Source organism: Etheostoma cragini, chromosome 21, assembly GCF_013103735.1.
Source record: "Etheostoma cragini isolate CJK2018 chromosome 21, CSU_Ecrag_1.0, whole genome shotgun sequence".
Lineage (NCBI taxonomy): Eukaryota > Metazoa > Chordata > Actinopteri > Perciformes > Percidae > Etheostoma > Etheostoma cragini.
Window position 1 is genome coordinate 17,535,633 of NC_048427.1, and position 17,827 is coordinate 17,553,459.

At 39.3% G+C, this 17,827-nt stretch overlaps 1 protein-coding gene across 9 annotated transcripts in view; it reads left to right on the forward strand.

The window, feature by feature from the left end:
* The window catches only part of exoc6 (exocyst complex component 6), a 66,153-nt gene extending 48,412 nt beyond the window's left edge, over nt 1-17,741 (forward strand). For 4 of the 9 annotated variants that reach the window (XM_034860115.1, XM_034860118.1, XM_034860120.1 and 1 more), the window contains 4 exons: nt 2,067-2,208; nt 2,628-2,701; nt 14,746-14,858; nt 16,707-17,741. In XM_034860115.1, the coding sequence (XP_034716006.1) occupies nt 2,067-2,208; nt 2,628-2,701; nt 14,746-14,858; nt 16,707-16,833 (456 nt within the window). In that variant the 3' untranslated portion in view covers nt 16,834-17,741. Of the gene's footprint in view, nt 1-2,066; nt 2,209-2,627; nt 2,702-14,745; nt 14,859-16,029; nt 16,042-16,706 lie in introns of all 9 variants that reach the window. The other 5 variants (XM_034860113.1, XM_034860117.1, XM_034860119.1 and 2 more) reach the window with 3 other exon arrangements.
* Nucleotides 17,742-17,827: the final 86 nt, after the last annotated feature.

A 17,827-nucleotide genomic window follows, 5' to 3' on the forward strand; every position in this document is an offset into this window, starting at 1 on the left:
GCAGTTCTGAAGGCAAAAGGGGGTCCAACCCGTTACTAGCATGGGGTACCTAATAAAGTGGCCGGTGAGTGTAGATATCGTGATATTTGATTTTCTCCATATTGCCCAGCCCTAGTGCATACCTTTGATCATGGCAATTACCTGATTGTCTAAGACTTCCGGCTGCACAATATCCTTGACTTTTGGCCCACCACATCATCCCTGGAATTAAAATGTTGTGCATGAGTATTTGTGAGAATGGATCATGTTGCGCTGCAGTTCTGTTCCTGTTTACCACAAACACTAACTGTAATTACCAGATGCATTGAAAGATACTGTTAGCGTTTCAAACACTTGAGGGGAGGTATAGATAAATTATTGCATTTCCATTGTTTCAATTTGGATAAAATAGTTAAAACATATAACTGCTCACAAAAGGAGCAAAGTCAAGTAGTTACCTCAAGTAGTCGAAACGCTCACAATCCCTGTTTACTTATATGTGTACTAGCTTATTTGATGCCTTACCTGCACGCGTTTGTCAATTTGTGGTTTTGGTTTTATGTGGGATGTTTTGCATAAAGCACATGCTGGAAAATGAATATCACTGTAAATGGTCTCATAGCTTCTGTGAACCAATGATAATTTCATTAATTAATTGCATGTTTTAGCAGATATCCACGGCAAGGTGAGAGTTTGTGACATAAAAATCTCTTAAAAGTAAAAGCTTTCCTGTATAGTTAAGAAAAGCTTTTTATGTGTGAGGATATTCATTGCACCGTAGCTTATTATCAGGCTTGATCGGGAGTTGGGAACCAAAATATCTATAACTCAATTGCACTCAAACCCAGGTCAGCTTTTAATACCATTTGTCAAAGAATCTTTTTATTTACTTGTTCTATACTTATCAGTTCACAGAAACGACACTTACTCCTTAGCCTTAGCCTTATGTCTAACCTTAACTCCAATGCATAACGGTTCTTTTATAGAAAGTATCAATAATCAAGTAATCAAGTAACTGGGATTTTATTTCTGCAAAGACTTGTTGCTTTTGAGTTTTCTGTCATTTCTCAATACTTCAAACATAAATACATTTCCATTGTGTTCGGGTGGCATCAGAAATTTCAGTGACAAGAGACTCAATCTGAATCATCTGAAGATGATTAGATACCACTAAATCTGATTGATTTTTGGGATCTGGGGTAACTGAAAACATAAATAAAATAAAAATGTGTCTTTATCTTATCCGATGCGTCACCCCTCTTTCATTCGAAAAACTGCACACATGAAAGATTTGTGCTTCAGACACAGAGCACTAATCACTAATAAAGTCATAATAGACAAAAATCAACAACGTTATGCAGGATATCAATACAAATCACTGCTTCAAAAGCTTCATGCACCTTGCTGTCTGCACTCATGTACAGATTAGGATTAGGGATGCACCAGTACAGATGCCAGCATCTGGTATCGGTCTGATGCTGTGCGCATGTACCTGTTCTTGTTATCATAAAATGACTCCCATACTACCACACTCAATACCACCTCATAGCAACGTGACTTAACGTTTCTAGTCTCAACAACTACTCAAAGTACTTTTACATAGTACATTCACCGTTCACACACATTCATACAGTGTGGCCGAGGCTGCCTCACAAGGTGCCACCTGCTCATCAGATAAACACTCACACACATTTACACTCCGATGGCGCAGGTCACAAAGAAGTATAATTGGTGCATCCATAATTAGGACACATGGTGCAGAGAAGGTAGACTGTGTCTGCAGTGAGTGTTGCCTGGCCAGTCTTCAGTGTTGTGCTGTCCTTGCTGACATCTTTCTGCATGTTTTCAGTAGCTACTTCCATGGTGGTTTGGTTGTGGTTCAAAACAGACTTGTCTTGTTGGAAATCGACTGTTCACTTTGCCTGTGTATGCAAAGTCTCTGAAAGTCAAGTAGTGTGTACCCAAATAGCCGACCTCATTTTCTGTTTTTCTCATCCCCATCCTAATCTTTCCTACTCCTTTCCATCTTTCCCTCATCTTTTGCATCCTCTCCTTCCCTCCTTTCCCTTCTCTCTCTCTCTCCGCAGGGTAAAGTGGCTCAGACAGCTTGTATGTCAGCCTGTAAGCATCTGTCCACATCACTGATGCAGATGCTGCTGGACACAGAGCTCAAACAGATCAGTATGGGGGCCATTCAGCAATTCAACTTAGATGTCATTCAGTGTGAATGTAAGTATAAATAAATGTCACGCTGATTGATTGATTGATGTTATAACTTTATGTTGTATCTACAGGGCTGTTAATAAGTAACAAAATTTGCCGTACAGAACTTCCAATAAAGATATGTTTGAGGTAATTTTGGAAATTGTGACACCATTTATTTTTATTTGTCCACCAAAAAGCACTAGAAGTATTTGTTTCAAACCTGTTTTGATATATCATTATCATTATCAAAATTACTAGCATCCCTACATTTAGAGACCTTTCCATACATAGAGAAAGTCAATCTAATTGTGTTATTTTCATTGAGATGTATTTACAGTATGTCACACCAACACTAAGAAGCGGACCCGGAGACACAGTTTTTGACACTAGCTATGTGTACTGTCAGTGTAATTGTTGTCTTATAGTACTTTTGTGTTTCTCAGTGTTTGCCAGTTCAGAACCGGTCCCTGGCTTTCAAGGAGACACACTCCAGCTGGCTTTCATCGACCTACGACAGGTAAATGTCTCACTGAGCAGTATAAAAGAAATTAACTTATGAGATACTTGTGAAATTCTATTTTATTTATTTTATCAAGTCATTACAAGAGTTATCTCAAGACTCTTTACAGATAGAATAGGTCTAGACCAGACTCTTGGTGGGCAGTTGTCTGATGGTGCCAGTTGGGGGTATGATGAACAGTGGCAATTTTAGTCACATTATAAATATTGGAAAAATGACTAGAAATAGTAGTTTTAGTAGTTTTTGGCGTAGCAGGGCATAGCAGGGCACCAAGCAGGACCACAGCGGCAGCTCCAACCATGATTTAGGTGCCACCATAAGGGAAAACTGCGAGGCTAATAAACATAAGGACTCCGGGGAATAAGTTCCACAGAACTAAGCTAGTAACAAGTCTCTCTGGGCCATGAGTGCACACAGATGAAAAGAGAGTGTAAGCACACTTAGCCGTATGTTTAGGACAGCTTTATTAACTGTGCTAATGTTTCTCTCATGTTAGTCATTCATTAAAGTGTTGAAGTTTTTGGAAGGTTAAGTTTGTGTGTTCTAATGTCAAGTCTTGTTGAATTATAATACAATTCTGGTTTTAATCGTTGCCGTCTGTGTTGTGTTATGATGTGCTATGTTTTTGTATTTGAACAGATACAATTTATAAAAGAACCTTAACCTTATATAAAACAAGGACAAATGTAATGTACCATTTTTTAGCAAATTGCTATTTCCGGTCCATTGTCCTTGAGCGGTATTTGAGGCCTAAACTGTAGAGGAGTTTTTTTGTACGTCTAAAATTTCCAAAGTTAATATATAGTGAGGTTCCCAGATGCTTTTTGAAGTCTAGAGTTGGATCAAGAGTGTCCCCCACATCGATAGTTTGCCCATTGATGCAGATGTCAGACAAAGATTGTATCTATTGAAAAAGTACATAGTCTTTCCAACATCCAGAGAGAGATAGGAGTTATTTAGCCATTTAGCAACATTTTCCACATGCTTGAGTTTTCCCCATGAGTGTGTAGCACGGTGTCATCAGCATGCATCAGATCTTCAACATCATTGCAAAAGGATAGGACGTCATTGATGCATATACTGAAGAGCAGTGGGCCTAAAATCGAGCCTTGTGACACTCCCATGGTTCAGGTTTTTAGCGGTGGTCATTCATTTTTAGTTGTCAAACTAGTGTCAGAATCAGAAAAAGTTTTATTGCCACAATAAGTAGACTTATGTGGAATTTGCCTTGGTGGATGGTGCATACATAAACATGCAAACATATTAAACATTAATATCAAGTAACAATAAATACAGAGGCTGCAGAGGAGAAGTTTTTTTGTGGTGTGAAGTTTTGGTCCTGCCAAAGGGGATGGGTTCAAACTGTTTGTGTCCGGGGTGAGAGGGATCAGCTCCAATCTTTCGTCGGACACGTAGATATGATTTTATGTAGTTTTGTGTAGTTATGGAAAGGTTGTAGCTTGCCAGTTTGTTAAATAGTAGTGGACGGTTGTTTACAGCCCCTCATTCTCAGTGTCTCTGAGCCAGATGTGAGGGGTTCTCTTTTGACACCATCGCTGGGACGAAAACACTTTTGTTGACGCTTTTTATCAATGTATTTAACTTTTTGTTATGTTTTTGTCCCTTTTTTCAATGTTTGTGACTTTTAAAGAAAATTTGTTGATGAATAATCACAGACTGGAATATGTCAAGATTGAATCAATACTTTTTCCAAACAACTTCAATTTTTTTTTTTTCAAATGCTCTAAAATTGAGTAAGACCCCCCAAAGTAAATGAAAGTAGAGATTTGTACTTGCCAAAGAGCGTTCATCAGCGACTCCGTCATGTTATTTTGGGTAGTTAAAAAGAACACTGATTTAGAAAAACAGGGCAATTTGACCCAAGGACAACATGAGGAGTAAAGTGGTGGTCCATAAAGTTGTTTCTAGTTGCAGCTTTGGCAGTAAGAAGTACTGAGTAAGAGGCAGACCTCGGTGACCTCATTTCCCAGAGCTCCTTTTGAAAATAAAAATGTTCGACTGTATGGCATCGGTAGATTGACAGTTCTGAACTGCGCGGTGCCATCACATCCATGAAGACTAGAGCCGTGTAGGGAAACGTGCAGCTGTAGGGATCATAAAGCCATAAAAGGGAGCGGCTAGCTAATGTGGCTAATTGTTCTAACACGGTCAACAGTGCTAACTAGCTAGTGGGATTATTCACTGAGAAGGTCAGGGAGGCGCAATGTTTTTCACAGTAAAACCACAGAGGGTAGAGATGTCTTCACTGTGAAAAGCACTGCACCTCCCTGACCCCCTCGGTAAATAATCCCCCTAGCATTAGCACTGTTGACCGTGTTTGCAGGGAAATGAGAGGAGTGCACTTAATCGGTGTCTGTGTTCCACCTGAGCTCCACAGATAGACCGTCCGCAGTCGATATTCGGCGGTGACAAACTCCACTTGGGCAGATGGATAAACCAACTGCTGCTGACTGACGTATATAGCGCCACTAACTTGTATTGTATTACTGTATTGTTGGATTTTGTTACTTGGCAAAGCAGCAAATACAAGTGCTTTCATTAATGGGTCATATGCCCAATCACCATTGTTTAACTCACTCTTTGATAGATAGGAACCACATAGTCAATTAACTAGATAAAAGTTTTACAGATTACAACTTTAAAGACATACAGTAGTGTAGTCTCAACTCAAGTTGAGAGTGATAGCCGGTTCCAATCCTGTGTAAAATGAAGTCCAGTTGCTTAAATTATTATTTTAAGGATACCAGTTTTACATCCTTTCCTCCTCTGACACAGACAATTCAGTTTAAAACTGTTTTGAGCAGAGTGCTTGCTCCATGAAATAAAGATGATTATAGAATGCCAGAACAGGACCTATTATTTATATTTAGTTACAAACTCATTTCTATATCTTTAATCTGTTTCCACCATTTTCCAGTTCCCTTTTTACTTCTCAGCTGTCCCAAATCTCACCTCTTTATATCACATCCAACAACATTGTGTTTCAATGGCCTTTTATTTTCCTGGCCGTAACCTTTTCAACTTTCACCTGTCCCATAGTTCACCTGCTCAAGAAAATTCCCATTCCCAAACACAGAGGCGCCAACCCCCTGCCTCCCTTTTGGTTGTAAACACCAGTGGTATGTAAAGTGTTGCTGGGTCTCATTAACTAGTGTCTCTGCTGACCTGTTAATCCGAGCCTGAGGTGGAGGCTTGGCACTGCATCCCGTCCAGGTCACGGCAATATACTGAGGATGTTTGTTGAAAACGCTGCAAGAGGACTGGAAGATTTTTACAATAGCATAGGAGTCAATTAAACTTGGAACACTCGGATGTGCATTTTGCCGCCCTAGTATTAGCTTTAAATTATAACACAAGACATTTAATAGAAAGTTAGGGACAGGCATTTGACGGAATAAAGGTGAAAGAGTCTCCACTCATCAGCCTACTTAGAGCTCAAACCAGTGCCCCAGTGCCTTAATAGACAGGACAACCGGGGTCTGATCTGGAAAGATGACATATGGAGCACACAGTTATAGTAAGAGCTTTTAACAAGGTGCAACTAGTGGACGAGCAAATCGTTTGCCTCTTTTTACTCTAGTGAAGACATACATTATGTTAAAACGTTTGTGTACCTTGGTCAAGTCTCTTGTTTTTCCAAATCCTGCATATGGAAATTTATTGGTGGGATTCTCTTGTGGCCACAGTGATCAGCTTTTTGTGTTTATTGGGTCCAGGAGTTTAGAAGTAGCGAGGTCACGTGTCAAAGTCCCCCCCAGCATCCCCCTTTTTTAACTCAACACAGCTATCCAAACTGTTTCCAAAATAGCTGATCCCAAGCCATTTGTTTTCTCTTCTTTGTTGTATAAATTGTTCCACATTACATAGCTGTTTTCAGAAAACTCCCACAGAAGATATTATGAAATTATAAACCTTAAATAAAGTGTTACAACTTTTTTTTTTTCTAAATGCTGTTTCAAAGCTCTCTCTACGTTGATTAGAGTTTCTTTCGGGTCGAAAATGCTGAATCATTTTGGCGTCAGTTGAACTTGTAAAATCTCTTCTTCAAGCAATCAAACAGTACAACATATATTTAACGTAAGGTTTACTTTAAGTTCTACTATAAATGAATAAACTTGAAAGAGAAGTCCCTTCAGAGAAATTCTCTACCACTGCTCATGAACTCAATGCGACTAACTAATGGAATTTTGTCTGTATTTCTTTATTATTTGTACCAAATCATGTACTTCATTTCACAATAAGAAAATGACAAGTGAAATAACAAATAATATGTTTGAGTTTTTAACTTTAGAATGTGCACACTGCACCAGGTTGTCAAAATCCCCATAATTCCCACAAATTACACAAAGGATCTGACCTCAGTCGTAGCTACAGCCTCTGCTTGGCCTGCTTTTAAGTAGAGATTAGTTTCCTGTGATGCAGCTCATTAGACAAGATGTGTCCATGTTCCCTTTTATACAGGCTGACACGTTAATCCTAGCCTTAGGGAAAAGGTTTGGGAGCCATCCACAGACTGAGGTTACACAGGGGTCAGCCCTTTACTTTCTCTTTTATCTTATGGCTCCTGATTTCTTTGCTTTAACTGCTCTTTAGATTGTTATCCTGAAACCATTTAGAGGGATTAAATGCCAAACATTTTCGGCAATTTATGTGACGTCAATAATAATAATAAGTTGGTCAGCATAGAAAGATTTGAGTGCAGGTATTTTCGGTTGCCCTAAGCAGTTTGTGACTTACAGTTGTGTTTCTGACTTAAAGCTTTAGTGCGTAACTTTTTTTGTTACATTCAAGTCAAATGGGTTGTTACTGAACTAAGTAACACCATGAGCTCCACACAACTGTCTCTGTATTTCTCAATATGACTATGTTCAGAAGATTGTGGCACTATGAAGACACAATGCAGGCAATTTTTAAATATGTGAGGGGTCATTTTTATGTAAGGATTAATAAATTTCTACAATGCGTCTATAGGTGTGGTCATGACAAAGAAGGTCTGAACATGGTGTGGTTTAAAGAAGTTAATTTTCTTTTCAAATATTTCTCTCAAATATTCTAGGCGCAAGTAAATACGAATGCTGCATGCACAAGTTGTGAGTTAATTATTTACACAATGCTTGATAACAAGCTTGCAAGCGTTGATTTCCCCCCAGTGACAAGCAAACAGCAGCTTCAGACTGAGCGTGGAGCAGAGTGGGGGTGATTACATGCAAAGTTAATGGAACGACACAGGCGGATGCAGACATATGATTTTAATCTAGGTCACGCAAAAATGCATCTATGGGAGTTGAAAATGGGGGTGATATTGATATCAAATGATTCTGATAATGAATGGTAGTATTTTTGGGGGGGGCTAAGCCATGCAAATGCTTTAACCATCATGTAGTCATTTAAAGATCCCATGGCATGAAATGTCACGTTATGAGGTTTTTTTAACATTAATATGCGTTCCCCCGGCCTGCCACCATTGGCTGGAAATGGTGAGAGGTGTAAACCAAGCCCTGGGTATCCTGCTCTGCCTTTGAGAAAATTAAAGCTCAGATGGGCTGATCTGGAAAATTGTTCCTTATGAGGTCATAAGGGGCAAGGTTACGTCCCCTTTCTCTGCTTTGCCCACCCCGAGAATTTGGCCCACCCATGAGAGAGAGACATCATGGCTTTCAAACGAGCAAAGCAACAGACAGTTGGTCAAGGCCACAACCCCAGCTTCCACCTTCCCCCCCCCCCACACGTTTTCTCCAGTTGACAGACTATAAAATGGAAATACAGTTGTTAAGTTACCTTAAACCTAATTTTCTAGTTGGCCAGTGTATACATCCACAATATGGTAATAATTGCTGGAATATGGGCCTGGCTCATCTACCTCTATTTCACTCATACTGATTCAAACACTCGAGACACAACAGGATGCCATTTTTTGTGAATTACAACACTACTCTAGGACCTTTAACAAAATGAACTCAAAAATTACCCACTTTTCTAACATTCAACATAAGTTACAAGGACTAGAAAAGAACAAAAAATGCATGAAAACACATTGCTCAAGAGCTACTTCGTCATGCACCAAAGTAGTGGCAATATGAGAAAATCAGAAGTGTGAGTAAAAGATGTGCTAAACACAAACAGGCTCATTAGATACAAGAGACAGCCTGTCTCTTTTACTTCTTTCACGCCAATGACCAGCGTCGGACCAGCGTTATCTGACCCTTGTTCGACCCTTCTTTTGTACACTCAAACCAAGCCAGTCCAAACGGGTTGATCCCTTGTCATGACAACTCAGATCCGACCTGGGTCACAACCCGGGAGCGATGCATACCAATTACCTAAGGTGCTGGAAATGGGCAGAGCCGGGTTACACGTCAAATTCAGGCAACAGCTAATATCAGTCCAGCTGTACACCGCCTGACCTAGAGTTTTGTCATTGAATTTCTCATTGTGCAGTAGGCTCTCTGCAACCTGCATTTTTGCACTGTGAGCTCGGGTGAGCGAAGAGAGAGGGCAAATGGAGCTGGGATTTAGAAAAATAAAGCTTTTTAATGATTTTTTTTTACAGTGATTATGTTCTAAAGCTGTGCAATGTATGATCATTTTAGGATGAGGGGAGTACATTTGTCTTTGTTTGGTAAAATGTCAAGTTCCCAACTCTTTTAAAAAAAAGACATAAATATATGAACAACCAACTTTTTTATTTTAAAAGCATGGCATTGTATTATATGCACAACAAAGTACGTGTGAAGGCTATAGGTCGCCCATCACGTTATTGAAGGCCTTACAATGCAGCTCTATTTTAGAGCCTGACCTATATATTATCGGAATTATAGGGATCTATTAGGGATGAGCGAGTACAGCATTATCTGTATCTGTATCTGTATCTGTTTACCACATGAATTATCTGTATCCGGATCCGTACTTGGACTGGGCGGGGCCTAAACCGGAAGTGGTCAGATTGAACCAGGAAGTGGGTCGGGTTCTCTTGAATTGTTAGGGGCTTCAACCGGTATGTTATTTAAGCATGCAATTGATATGAGTTGATCAAAAATTGTTATATTTATTGCTGATTTGAAAACTATGTACATGACAGCCTCAAGCTTCAGATCAATGGTGTTGTCATGGTAACAAACAAACTAGGCCTATATACAAAACGTTTTGCAACAATGAATACAACACATGCAGTTGCAATTATGAAGTTAAATGTAATGAACAAGAGTTTTCATACTCAATATATCTTTCTTTTTTTAACTTTTTATTTTTTATGATCAGTGTGATTTTTTTTTGTTTTTGGTTCTTTTTTGTTTTTTTTATTCCGACTGCGGACAGATCCGCAGACCCGATTGACTGCCTGACGGAGCGGGAGCGAGCGAGCGAGAGAGAGAGAGAGAGAGCGAGCGAGCGAGAAAGAGGTCGAGGGAGCGCATTTCTCCATGTTCTGTGTGTGTGTGTGTGTGTGATTGATCCGAACGTGTTTGTAGGCGGGGGGGGCGCTGTAATTATCACAGAACGCTGCGCGGCCAGTTGAGGAGTTGTATTCAATCCGAGCACGGATATTGACTCATATTACTCGTATAATACTTGTACTCGGCAAAAGTGCTTTATCCGTACCGGATACTCGTTTCAACCGGATACTCGGATCACCCCTAGGATTTATAATGGCTTTTTTTATATTCATTCATCAGAATCATTTATAATGACAAATAAATGATTCGGATGAATGAATATTAAAAAATAAAAACAGTCAACCATGTTATGAGTCTTGGTGTTGCATAGTTTGTCCACCAGAGGTCGCTCTACAACGTCCCTGTTGGCAACACTGATCATTTTTTTCTGTTATTGAGTTTTTTTAAGTTTCATATCTAAAGTTTTAAATTTTGGTGCATTTTATTTATCAGAAATTTAATATATTTTGATGTTCTTTTGTGAAAATCTGTTTGTTTTGTTACAAATTCCTGGCTATATTTATATGTCAATATATCAGAATATCAGATTTTTAAGTAACTAAATATTAGTATTGGCATTGGCCTTTAAAATCCTTTATCAGTCAGGCTCTAATCAATTTTATACATTATATGTAGGAGGGGGTCCCTGTTCCATCTCTTTTTTAAATAAGGGGTCTTTGGCCTAAAAAACATTAAAGACCCCTGTTTTAAGGTGTAAACATGGAGTAAGACCAAGTGTAAAAGTGATCTAGTTAGACCTAGAGTTTACCTTTTCTCACCTCTGTACCACCAGTCTCTACTGACAAGCCCATAGTAAAAGGGAGAATGGCCTCGTCTTCCATTATAACTACTTTTACACCAAACAATACAAGTCAATGAGACAATAGTATCTAGCAGGAGACATCCAAAGTGAAGCTTCACAAGTGCATAAAGGAAAGGAAAGCAGAGAGGGATTTCTAGAGTTTCAGAACGCCCTGACTTATTGTTTCAAAGTAACGGGGAAACCAAGGAGTTTCACAGCAACACATGATTTATCCAACACCGCCCTTTTGGGAAATCCCGTTTTCTTCTGCTCAGGCTCTTTCCGTTAATCATAAACATTCACCTCAGCCTAACCCTGGACATCAACTGGATGCAGCTCTAATCTTTACTAAAAGTTTTTTGAAAATAATCTGATCAAAGAAACATCTCCCATATGCTTTATTGTATTGAGTTTCTTTTTCTGCATTGTTTGTGTTTTACAGCATATTGAAAAGGTTGTAGGTCATTTCAGATTGGTGGTACTTACAGTGTATATATTTATATACTGTATAAATATATTAATTTCCCTTCAATGGCCAATAAATACTAGCATGTATATACATTTACAAGGGAAAGGTGAGCTTCAGAGATGCAAGCTGCTGCATCAAAAGAGCTGCTTGTGAGCTTCAAGCAAGAAATTCTGGTCATGTCCAGTGGACAGCTGCCCGTTGGAGGAAAAAGTGGAGGAAAAATACTTTTTCATGTAAAAACGTAGTATTTCAAAGGAGCTTCAAATTAGCTTTAGTCTTCTTGTCATGCTTATCCACCCATCTGCACAAATAAAGAACTTTTTAACAGTTTATTCTCAGGTCCTAAATAAGACATTTATGAGTGGTCGAGACCACCTGTAAAATTCTGGCCTCAAACCGTAGTAACACAACTACTAAACGTAGTTTGAGTTCTGGGCCCATAGCAAATATAGCTCAACTTTTTGGGTGAAAATACCATATGACTTCTCATCATATTTCCAAAGTTGTGTCCGCAATCCCAATATTTCAGTCCCTAAGCCAAAGCTGCGAACTGCTACTGCGAGGGGAGCCTGTGGAATTTGGAGCAAAAATTTAACACAAAGACTTCCAGTAGATCTTTTCCAGGATAAGTCGGCCTTTTCACAGTGAACGTTGACTGCACCAAACACACACACACACACACACACACACACGCAAGCGCCCCCAAACACACACGCGGCCGGTCTCTCTCAATGTCTCTGAAGCAAAAGCTGAATATTTCCCAGAAGTGTTTACTATTTCACTCCTATGATAACATGACTCAGCTCGCCCAGCAGAATCCTACCAGATAACACTGATTGTTGTCTTCACTGCATATGGATCATCTGTCGGATGAATGTGACAGAGTGGAGTGGTGTGAATGAGATTCTCCTGGAGGGGCTTGGATATAGAGAAACGGTTCTGTTGGGGGGTAATTGGCCTCTGCGGGCTGCATTATTTTGATAAGAAAAACAGCATATCGTAGATAATTTACTGCACACTGCAAACAAAACACATGCATAGAAGGAAAACAGCCTCACCGCTTTGACAACACATATATCAAATATTTTACTGATTTATCATCATCAGATTTTAGTGTCCGAAGTTGAACAAAAGGAAACGCCGGCACATTTACTCCAAGCTGCAAAACTTCACATTGATCTGTTTGTGTTTAATTTTAACATAACTTTAGCTGTTTAAGGACACCTCCAGCTTGGCTTTTTAACAGTTATGATGCCTAAATTTAGTCATTAATGACTAAATTTAAGGGATCCCTATTTACATGGCTCATGGTTGTGGTTTGTGTTCAAAAATGAATACCGGATAATATTGCTGTTACGTCATGTCTCGCGTTTGAGCAATATTGGTTTAAGTTTCAAAATCCCAGGATGTGTTGGGCTGTGGTAAGCGCACCTGAAACGTCACTACACTGCACAGGAAAGCTGCGCCCACAACTCTGTTATCATAACTGATAGAACCAAGTTGTAACCAACTGGAGCTATATTAGTTAGCTTCCTGCTGATTGTTTGGCGAGTGTCAGATCAAGATGGCTGCTCGTGGCTCATCCCTTAGCTCCAGGTGAGAATAATGCCATTGTTGCTAAGCCTCTCTCTGTGTCGGAGTCTCTCACTCAGCTGAATAATGCTATTATCACTAAGCTGTTCTTTCACTGCTCTTTCAACATGACCCAAACACCCAGCTGTTTCACCCTATGACATTAGCATACACTGTGTGGGTGGGGGGGTCATCTCCATCAGGTTAACCAGGGTTCGTCAGGGGGTCATTTTAAATGTTCCTGTTCACACTAAACTCTCATCATGTTAACTAGCAGACCCCCCCTTTCTCTCTGCAGCTCTCACTCTTCTTCTTTTCTTCTCTCCACGGAGCGCCGAAGTGACCCAGGATACTAGGGCTGCACCATATGAGGAACACATGCGATGTGCCATAACATTGTTGAATATCGCAGTATTACTTGCGATTAATAAATGTTAAAGTGTACTTAGTTCTGCATTTCTTCTGCTTCCAAATTGCTGGTTGAATTTCCATCAAAGGAAAGGAAATCATTTCCAAAATTCTTTCTTTGAACACATTGAATTGAATTTTTTTTTTTTTTTAAAGGCAGCATTAAAAAAAGATGCAGTTGAAAAGTGCAGTGTTTGACTGTAAAAAAAAAATCATCTCTTGAGTGTATTTTATCTATTTATTCAACCTTAATTTAACCAGGTAGGTCGATTGAGAACAAATTCTAATTTGCAACGAGGACCTGGCCAAGACAAAGCATAAGTTTGCAAGACAAGTTCCACGATCAATACGCAAAATATAAACGTACAAAAATACAGTGAAGAATACAACAAAAGTACAGGTCTAATATTGACTCAATAAATAGGATGTGCAATGTAATCTCTAAGTAGTAGGGCAGTAATGCAGTACAATACACCACTTCGCCACTATGCAATGGAGCCTAACAAACAATAACGTGAGAATGTGCAATACTGCATGAATGACACATGAACCTTTTGCGATATGTTTATTGCGCCAGTTATTATTGCGATTTAAAAAAATAAAAAATAAATATAATATAAATTGTGCAGCCCAGGATACACAAGTGTTTACCGTCATCACATTATCTGACCCCACTCCTGAAAGAAAAAAACATCAATATTACAGCTGATTACAAACGTTTGTACAGTAGAGTAAATCTTACAAATATAGTCATTACCATTTGACGTCATTTTGTAGAACTCACGGAGTTTGCAGTTTTGACAAAATTGTTCATGTTCTTTCTTGGATGGAGCATTTGACTGCCTCCCAAACAATCCTGTCTAAAACTCTGTAGTTATTCCTGACATGCTGACATGACCTGACCGGCCGATATTTGGAGCCGATACTGCTTTTGCTCCCTCAATTTACATCATAATAATGTAAACCCCGCCAGACTGGATTTGTTTTCGTAATCTGCTCTGCTATCTCTTTAAAAAGAATAAACAAAAACGCGTATCAATTTCACTTCTGCAATCATCTTCCATTCATATCACCCAAATGATGTGTGCATTGCAGTGCATGGTCTGCACGTGAACTGCAGCATCTCCAGCAACACAGGTTCAAATCTGACCTGAGCCCCTTTCCTGGGTGTCACCCCACCCCCCATTTCCTGTCTGTCTTCAGCTGTTCCAAATAAAGCAAAGAGCCCTAAATAAAAGCAAAAACAAAACAAAAAATTCTTCTTCTGTTTCTCTGAGATTCTCTGAAGTGAGGTTGCTGTTGTATATCTGAGTGTCATGTATCTCTGTGTGTTTTATAGCTCCTGGATCTGTTCATGGTGTGGGACTGGTCAACTTACCTGGCAGACTATGGCCAACCAACCTCCAAATACCTGAGAGTGAACCCAGCCACTGCCCTGGCTCTACTGGAGAAGTGAGTGGATCTGATATTGCAGACCTGTATATTTCAACATCACTTTTTAATTAAAGGCCCAAGTTGTGCATGGGTGAGGTTTAGGATGCGGGTGTGCTGGTAGAGTAAAGGAAGTGCCACCCAGAAACAAATTTGGCGAAAAACTTCTTTCAATGTTAGGATGTTTGTCTTAAAGGTCCCATGGCATGAAAAGTTTTTTAACATTAATGTGAGTTCCCCCAGCCTGCCTATGCCCCCCCCAGTGGCTAGAAATGATGATAGGTGTAAACCAAGCCCTGGGAATCCTGCTCTGCCTTTGAGAAAATAAAAGCTCAGATGGGCCGATATGGAATATTGCTCCTGAGGTCATAAAGGGCAAGGTTACCATGAGAAAGAGACATCATGGCTTTCAAAGGACCAAAGTGGCCGATAGTCAAGGCCACCCCAATATAAACGAGACTTTAGAGACAGTATTAGAAAACCATTAAGGTTTATATAAAAGAGACTTCAGATACAGAATTAGGGACCACCAAGGTCTAAATAACAGGGACTTCAGATACAGTATTAGGGGACCACTAAGGTCAATATAAAAGCATCCAAAGACCACCATGTCATCAAGTTTCCATCCAAATGTGCAAATTCAAACACAATTTCAACTTTTTTTTTTGTAACATTTCCAGCAATTCTACTTCTTTCTGTTTAACGTACAAATTGAAGATAGAAATAGAGATGCATTTAATAACACAGAAGCAGTTTCACCTGAATTCTTTTTTGCCAACCCCTATTTCCCCCCACTTTATTCCGGGCGCATTGCAACTCCTGAGGAAGGGTAACCCAGTCAGTTTACCTTAACACACCCCAATAATGTATATGTTTCCTCTACAACACCAGAGGCAACAAGAGATTCATGGATCATGGATTTTTATATTAAGGACAACACCAGAAAAGAGAAGGCATTGAGTTTAACTGGGAATCACTGCGCTGCAACACTTGTCTTTAGGTTTCATGAAAGGCACGATTCTGTCAATCTAAGGTATTGAGGGAGAAAAAAAATCCCCAAATTAAAAATTGAAACCTATCCAACCTGCAAATAGTGTAATATTTAGATCCAGCCCTAATTTTTGCTTTTGTGTTCCTCTAAATCTTCTTCTCTCTGCTGTTTTTTCTGCTGCTGCTAACTGCTGCTCCTCAGAGTCTACAGGGGGTAGGTGCAGCTTCCTTGTTGCTTTTCGTTGCTTTTCTTTGGTCTTCTTCATACATGCTCCGATCATCTCTTGGTCATTTACAGTATAGACCTGGCCAAGAAAAGCATAAGACATACAGTTTCACATTCAGTACAATACAAGAATACTGAATGCAGTAGACTACCTTAAGTACAGATTAAGTTGGTATTACAAAGCTGGCGCAAGGTGAGGTGGAAGTAAGTCGATGGATATGTGAGAGTGATATGGTAATAACACAATATACATGAATAGACAGTCTATAACATTGCTGAGATGTAATAGAGAGTCAAACTAAACTAAGTGAGTAAGTAAGTGCAAATTGTGGTCTAGTTAGTGATTTTGATCAGTTATAACACACTAGTTATGAATAGGCGGTCTATATAAATGCTGAAATGTAGTGAAGAGTCAATATACAGTTGTAGTTATACAGTACAATATACTGGTCAGTAATGTAGATTAGTAATAACACAGTAATCATGAATAGACAGTGTACATAAATGTATTGTTATATAAATGTATTATCATAATGTATTTTTTTCCGGACCCCTAATAATCCCATAAAGAGCAGCAAGCAAGTGAGCACACCGCTGAAAGAAAACATTTGTCTGACTTGTCTTTTTTTGTCTCTGGCAATCTCTCTGTCCAGGATGAAGGACACCAGTAAGAAGAACAACATCTTCTCTCAGTTCAGGAAGAACGACAGAGACAAACAGAAACTGATAGAGACTGTGGTCAAACAGCTGAGGAGCCTGGTCAACGGCATGTCCTCCTAAACACACACACACACACACACACACACATGAGGGATGTGTGTCACAAAGACGTGTAAAGAATGAAACATGCATGCAGACACATGCACACACTCAACTGCCAACACACTTAAAGAGGAAGGAGATGTTCGCACATGTAATGAAGTGATAACACACAACATGGGAATTTACACACACACACACACACACACACACACACACACACTTGTACAAACAAAAGGGACAGATCACTTACATACCCACAAATCATATACGCACAGCAATACACACACTATACAAATCATGCAGGTAGTAGACTCGTTGCAAATATGACACACACACACAAACACATACACACACAGAGCCATATCCCCTTCTAACTGTTATACCTGAACGAATACTCAATGTAAATACCACATGCTAAACAGTTTACTGGATGCTTTACAGGAACGAACAGTAAAATGTCTGTGAAGTATTTTTAATGGCTATGATAAGAAAAACTATGTTTTGTACTTGAGAGAGAGAGTAATGATTGTAGTCGCAGAGGGAGACTGGGACCGCAGGGGAAGTGGAACTCACAAGTACTGGAACAATGAGCTCAAAGGTCAACACTTTCTGCACCCTAGTAATGAGGATAAAACATGTCCTTTAGTCCAATCAGAAACCCATGTTATACACTCAACATGGTTACACTTCCATTTTTGTCCTCCTTGGATGACGATGGAATGTATTTTCTGGCATTTCAATCTATAGAATAACAAAATAATTGTTAATCAACAGATATCAAGGTATTGGTAATCTACTGATCAAGTTATTCAGTTGAAAAAAAAATGTCTTGTAGAGTAAATGAAACTGTCACCAATCCACCCAACATCTCCACTTCAACTAGTTATGCATTTGTTTGACATTGGTTGCATGTTAAAAGCTGTAAAAAATAAAATTAAAAGTACATTTACACATACAACTTTGCTCTGAGAAATCAAAGCAGCAATCTGGTTAATCTAAAATCTATATGCAT